This window comes from Penaeus chinensis, chromosome 8 (genome assembly GCF_019202785.1).
Source record: "Penaeus chinensis breed Huanghai No. 1 chromosome 8, ASM1920278v2, whole genome shotgun sequence".
Taxonomy (NCBI): Eukaryota; Metazoa; Arthropoda; class Malacostraca; order Decapoda; family Penaeidae; genus Penaeus; species Penaeus chinensis.
This window is the reverse complement of record NC_061826.1, coordinates 19,557,199-19,564,698: the sequence shown is the minus strand read 5'-3', so window position 1 is coordinate 19,564,698 and position 7,500 is coordinate 19,557,199. Positions and strand designations below refer to the sequence as shown.

Sequence of the window (7,500 nt, the reverse complement as noted above, 5' to 3'; positions counted from 1 at the left end):
AACAGAGACACAGACAGAAATGTAGAATGAGACAAGACAAGACAGGTAGAGACAGACTTAAACCAAGCACAGCTTGGCTTCTGACTAACCGAAGACAGAGGGTGGAACTTGATCTCATCCCTGATGTTGTTGAAGGGCGACTCGAGTACTACGGCTGTTGGGTTATCTCCTTCAAGGCACAGATCCCCTACGGCATGTGTTGATACCCTGCAAGTACAAAAATATGTGTATAGCAATTTGTGTGTGTGTGTGTGTGTGTGTGTGTGTGTGTGTGTGTGTGTGTGTGTGTGTGTGTGTGTGTGTGTGTGTGTGTGTGTGTGTGTGTGTGTGTGTGTGTGTTCTTACCTAGTTGTTTCAATACAGAAGAGCTAAGCTCAGTTGATCCTGTTTGCTGTATTTAAATTATCATATAACTTTGGCACAAATGTTATTTGGCAGATTATTCCATGCTTTCGTAGTTCTGTTTAGGAAATTGAACTTCCTGACAATTTTCTCGCCTCTTTTTCCTGTCAACTTTTGCTGTGTCCTCTCGTCCTTCTTGTTTAACCACCATTCCTGTAATATAGTTTAACATCATTATCATGTCACCTCTCTTTCTTCTTTCTTCCAAAGAGTAAGACCTATTTTCTGTAGTCTTTCCTCATAGCTCATATCTCCTAGAGTAGGTGCCCATCTTGTGGCTGCTTTTTTAACTCTTTCTAGTTTATCTATAACCTTTTTTAAGTGTGGACTCCATACCACTGCACCATACTGAAGACTAGGTCTTCTGATGGATGTAATGACCTTCTTTACCATGTCTTCATCCATATACAGGAATGCCCTCTTCATGTTGGCAATCAACCTGGTCATTTATATGATCATTTGGGCTTAGGTTCCTGTTAATGATTATTTCAAAGCCTTTTTCTTTATCTGCTTGGTTTAATATTACATTTCCTAACTTGTATTGGTATAGTGAACAATTTTTACTTTCTCTGAACCTGACTACATGGCATTTATTGGTGTTAAATTCTATTTTCCATGTACAACTCCGAATGAATGAGTTCTCAATATCACTTTGGAGGAAATGGCATGAGAGATCATCTATTATCCTTTTTTGCAATTTTGCATTGTCTGCAAATATATTCAGATAACTACCTGGGCTTATGTTTGACCCTAAATCACTTATGAAAAGAGTAACAATACTCAGCGCCATGACAGATCCTGAGGTATTCCACTTGTTACTCATCCCCAAGTAGAGTGCTTCCCTCTAATTAGGGTTCTCATTTGTCTTTTAAGAAGAAATCTTCTATCCATTTGAGGAAACTGCCTTCCACTCCACCTAGGTGTTCTAATTTAAATAATATTCGTTTATGAGACACCAAATCAATGCCTTCTTAAAGTCTAAGTAGACACAATCCACACAGCCATCTCTTTCTTGTAATATTTCAGAAACTCTATCATAGAAACAGAGGAGATTTGCTATGCATGACCTTCCTTCCCTAAAACCAAATTGTTTATTTGATATCATATTGTGTTTTTCAAGTACTTCAACCCACTATTTCCTTATTATCCTTTCTAACAACACTAGTTAACAAAACTGGTCTATAATTTAGAGGGTTTTGTTTGTTGCCATTTTTGTGTAAAGAAAATCAGAGAAAACAAACAGCTCCTTTGGAGAAGGTTCAGAAGTCATAGATCTCAGGCAGCATATGGAAGGTATAAAGTAGGAAGAAAGGAGTATACCCAAATCATGAGGGAGGCGAAATTAGACTCTGAAAAGGATATAATCAAATTAACCAAAGCTCTTCTTTAACTACATAAATAGTAAGACCAAAAGCAGAGATCAAATTAGTGCCATCAAAGACAATAGCATCGTTTATTGTAAGGAAGAGGAAATGTGTAAAATCCGTAATGAGAAATTTCAGTCAGTGTCTGTTCAGGACCCATACTTTGAAATGGCAAGTAACTGTGCAAATGTAAATTAGAATACTGAAAATATCACACTCAAAAAGAATGAAATAAAAGACCTACTGAAATGGTTAGACAAGACTTAAGCAGAAGGACCAGATGAGATATCTAACTGGGTTCTGAGGGAATGTGCCAAAGAAATATGTACTCCATTATTGATAATATTCCAAATTCAGTGAGACAAGGAAAACTACTAAAAGACTGGAAACTTGCCAATTTTTTCTGCAGTATTTCTCTGTCATCTATGGTCATATTTTCTCTCATCCAGATTTTCTTATATCCCTTGTGTGTGGCTAGGACTTTAGCTTTCTTTATTACAGTAGTTATCATTTGCTTATCCATGAATGTCACCTTTAAAGGGCATTCCCAACCTATCGTGGGTTATGATATTCTGCTCTGAGAATTCAGGATTTATGACCTTGAGAATATTGATAATCAATTTCTTGTCTTCATTGTATAACTTGATTCCATCTTCTACAAATTTTTCTTCATGTCCCAACATGACTATGTCCTTGTTTACATCAGCCAAATTTGCAATAATTCTTGTGTTGCCCAAAGGTGTGACTTCAATTCATTTTTCTCTATCGTCTCTGCAAGCTGTGTTTTTATTTCTTCCTTTGTGATTTTGATGTCTTTTTCTAACTTTTTTTCCATTTCATTTTCAGTTTCCTTTACTTTAGATACAGCCACATATGTAGCCATCATCTCTTTTGCCTCCTCCATTATTTGAGACTGGCTGCTTGACAAATTGCTTTCAATATGCTTAACAGTTTCCTGTACTTTGATTACTTCATCAAGTTTTTCTTGCAGATTCTTTGCCTCAATTTGACTACTTGCCAATCTTGGTTTCTACTTTTTCAATCTTTTCCTTGAGTTCTTTGATTTTCATGTCAGACTTTTCAGTATTCTCCCTCTGAATGGTTGTGTTCCTGCACAAAATATCCCCCATTTTCAAACATTCTCTTACTAGGTTGTCTACCTTGGCTTCAAGTGCCTCAATTCTATCTTCTGCTTCCATTAGCTTCATTTTCCTGCTTTGAATAGTTACCCATAAAACAAACACAAAAATAGAGCTGTACTCACTGCATGGTAAGTGCGCAAAAACACTTACCATGCAGTATTCTCAGTTACTTCTCACCTCCCTCTCCTTTGATCTCACTTACCGGCTCACAGAGCCTTACTATCTTTTTAAATTTTTCACTTATTCGTTCACTTTATAGCCCCAATTATTCTTTCAACATGTACCATACATATTTACAGAAACCATGGCTTGCAGACTTATGCCGGCCACACCCGCAGTTTCAACTGTTCAGTTTTAACTGACACAGTTTAAACTGATGTGAGTTAAAAATGAAATGCACACACACACACAGTTCAATCCCTCAGTTTTTACCATGGATTCCGAGGAGTACGATCTTGCCGCTCTCAGCGTATTCTTTGTAATGCTACAAACAAATAGAAAAAAGAAAACTATAAAGCGTAAACAGTGGTCCAAAAACTGGTTACAAAAGTGAAATCAATGTTCTGATATTAAATTATTAAAGGAATTAAGTGAAGAACCAACTGATTTTTTCAATTATTTGCTCATGACTGAAACAGTGCACTCACTGCTACCACCTGTAGAAATGAGAAGTTGAGAACTGTACAGTTATGAATCCTCACACACGCTCAGTTCAGTTACTCCTTTCAGTTAAAAATATGGAACATTGTATTTGTCTCAGTTTAACTGTACAGTTTTGTTGAACTGACAAAATGAGCAACTGAGATACCCACACATGTTCAGTTTTAACTGACAGTTATAAATGAACAGTTAAAACTGTCAGTTAAAACTGCACGTGTGAGGCCGGCCTTAGACCAATCATTGCCTGATCTTCGTGTGCGTGTGCGTGTGCATGAGCGTGTGCGTGAGCGTGTGCGTGAGCATGTGCGTGAGCATGTGCGTGAGCGTGAGCGTGACGTGTGGGAGTGTGAGTGTGAGTGTGAGTGTGAGTGTGAGTGTGAGTGTGAGTGTGAGTGTGAGTGTGAGTGTGAGTGTGAGTGTGAGTGTGAGTGTGAGTGTGAGTGAGTGTGAGTGTGTGTGAGTTTGAGTGTGTCCAGTGTTCGGTCCTCCGAGCGACACACATTGACCTAGGAATGCATGAACGGATTAATTTCGGAATCAGACTGATACGTGTGTGTGTGTGTGTGTGTGTGTGTGTGTGTGTGTGTGTGTGTGTGTGTGTGTGTGTGTGTGTGTGTGTGTGTGTGTGTGTGTGTGTGAAACTAGCCCATTACTATCCTTACTTTAAAAAATATTGATAAATATTTTATCTGAAAACTAAAACATTTTAATACATTCAAAAAAATATTTATCAAACTTTACATCCCTTAAAACCAGTTTCAGAATTTGTATCCCAAACTCCTATCAACATTTTCTAAATACTCCTCTTACACTAGACCCATTTATAACAATCTAAAGCTTGCCCTATGGATTTTCTAAATGAGCTTTTTACGAATAAACCTTTTTACTATACAGCTATGTTTATATTAATATTTATATTTTTCCCTTTCTGTATTCTGGCTCAAGAGGTTTAATTTTTTTTTAAAGTTTTATAATCCTACTTACCCTGTTCCAAGCGAATGACCCCAGACAAAAAATGGTGATGAGCCAACTCTCTCTCGAACATATCTATAGACTACTTTGGCATCGTGTACAACCCTTGTTTCATTTGGTTGAACATATGTGGAATCTGCATATCCTGTAGGTTAAAAGAAAATATACATAGCATTATCCTTGAAGGCAAATATAAACTACATTACAGCAATATCATCTGAAAATATAAAACCTCATGAATATATATCTGAAAAATATACACCATTGTCAGAATTAAATATGCTAGTAAAGACAATATCAAATCATCAGATCCATTCAACAAATACATGAGATAAGCATGGTACATTGTAAGTAAATTGAAACTTTTGAAAGAAATAGAAAAGTCACCAAGACAAGTGATAAAGACAAAAAAATCTGTAAAATGTGAAGAAGCCCATGCACTTTCCTCCATGGATGCATGTCAGGATAATGCAAAAGCCCTAAAGAATAGTTATTTGGTTCTTATATCTCTGATCATATTCATAGGCAGAATATGCTACGATAACAGTAATCAAATCTCTATATAAAATTGATCAATATATATAATGTTAATACGGTTACCATATTACAAGTATACAGCCTGTCTAATGTAACTTGCCCAAAATCAGCATTTACTGGAAATCTTAGACACGTATTTTACTGCAATTCCAGACGAGAGGAGGCACGATACTATCTAACTGAAGTTATAAATAAGATGACAGATCACATTAACAAGTCTCTTTTATAATCACTATTGGTACAACATATAATTTACATCTTTTACCTCTGTAATCAAAGGCCACTACATGGTAATCCATTTTTCTGAGCACATTGTAGAGTTCTACTCTGTGTGCAACTGCTCGAGAAGCAGTGTTGCCATGAAGGTAGAGTATGACTGGCCTGTGGTCACTTAAGGTCTTAATAAACCAACTTTCTCGATCATCCAAATTTTCTTTAGGAACTGATGCTATTAGTGACTCTGGAAGAATGTGCCTGAAAAGAAATATTACCAGTCAGATCCTTTCTCTCTTTTTCACTACTTCTCTTTTAGAAGACCATCTAGGGTAAATTCGCCACTTAGGAACCCCCAATTAGGATGCACTTGAGAAAAAAAATTTATGCTCAAAATAAAATAAAACCAGTTACTCTGCACATTTAATTCTCACTTTCTTTCAAATGGACAGCCAAGGCCTAGATAAAGCCAAGCTCTAAATTATGACTCTGCATCAAAGGGGGGAGAGGAGGTGCCGGTGTGTACTAATTGATTTCAAAATGTCATCTCTGACCAATTAAGCACTTTTTTCAGTGTTCTTAGAGGGGAGTAAGCATCATGTAACAGATATCTGGCCCTCACTCTATCAATATATATCAATGGGGTCAAAATACCTTGAGAACTAGTAATGTGACATCCTTTTGAATTCGAGCCACAACATACCTATTTAGGACTCAGTGCTCAAAACCAATCTGGATGCACATCTAAATAGGATATGACACACATACAGATGATGTACCAGACACATCCATATTGGTTTCATGCACTGCATAAATATTGGACAACCTTTTGTGCAATATAAAACTAAGATTATATCAAATAAACAGCATTTCTTCAAGTAACATTAAATTCATAACTACAAGGTACAAAATCAAGGAAAAAAATTAAGAAGTCAGTGAAGGGTACATGGAAGAGATGTCCCTATTCAGAAAATGTCTTGCAAGAAGTCAATTAGAGGGGCTGCAAAGAAGTAACGCATCCTTGAATCAACCCTCTGACACAATCTATCAAGCTATCATTATATGAATGCTAAACCTGGACATTCATATAAAATGTTTCTATGAATTATGTTACCAGCTCAGTTAACCCATTGGGTTAACTGAGCGCACAGCTGTACCCCACTACCAAGTAGTTTGTTATGATGTGTGTACACGTGACCCGTTGCAATGTGGTTAATTAAGTGGGCTCATCAGATTACAAATGCAAAAGTACATAATGTTGTAAAAGCCATCCTGCAGGATGAAGAAAGGCAAGGAAGTTCAAGAAAATTTCCCCCTCTTCATTCATAGAAACTGAACCAAATAATAATGGTGGTCTCTTTACCCCCCCAAAAAAAACTTGAGCTGACATTCCACACATCAGAATCATTAACATCAAGCTAGAAAGAACATCAGTGTTGCAGTGATCAAACAATTGTTTCTACTATTGCCTATTCAAAGGAAATTGCCAACAATGCTCTGGAGAACCCTATTCAAATTTCAAATTGTTACAACTGGATTTTGCCTATCCCCATCAATAGGAAAAGTATGAGAACTAAAAGAAAAAAAAATGCATTTATGGAATGCTCCCTTCAGTACAAGACCAACATAACAGAATTGGGTTGCATTTATGCAGATGGTTCCATGCTCATCTATCCACACAAGAGGATAAATCCAATGATAGCCAAGAAATTTCCCTTTGGCTACAGCTCTACTGTAGGAAAGTGTGAAAAGATCCATTATACATGAAACTCTTAACAAATATCTTGGCATTGATTTCAATGATTGGTTCACAGAACACAAAATCCAAGGACCAGTCATTGTATGGACTGTCTGGCACTATAACAAGTAGAAATACTTCCTTGCAAAGAATAAATGAACTGAACATGATTTTGTATGGGCTCCCTCCAAACAGTACACATTTCATGCAGCCTCTTGTGTCAGTGCTTGACCCACTGAAGATAGGCTGGGCTAGGTCTTCATAACTGAACACAACCAAATTGATACACATGGAACCTTTGCACAAATGAATGTAATAAATTTTCCATAACCCCCCTGATCTGGATGATGGATCATCACGTCATGAAAAAAATTGGCTTAAGGGGCAGATGATATGAATATGCCATCATGGGAAAATCTGGCTGAGGTGACAAAAACTTGCCATAATTAGCATTTTGGCTGAAGGTCGGAGT

General features: G+C 36.9%; 1 protein-coding gene across 3 annotated transcripts in view; it reads right to left on the bottom strand.

Moving 5' to 3' along the window:
• LOC125027959 (lysophosphatidylserine lipase ABHD12-like) overlaps positions 1 to 7,500 on the bottom strand; it is a 27,185-nt gene that overhangs the window by 12,502 nt on the left and 7,183 nt on the right. For all 3 annotated transcript variants that reach the window (XM_047617159.1, XM_047617158.1, XM_047617161.1), the window contains exons 5-7: positions 5,343 to 5,551; positions 4,553 to 4,685; positions 90 to 207 (exon numbers count right to left, since the gene is read on the bottom strand). In XM_047617159.1, coding sequence (XP_047473115.1) covers positions 90 to 207; positions 4,553 to 4,685; positions 5,343 to 5,551 — 460 coding nt within the window. The remainder of the gene's footprint in view (positions 1 to 89; positions 208 to 4,552; positions 4,686 to 5,342; positions 5,552 to 7,500) is intronic.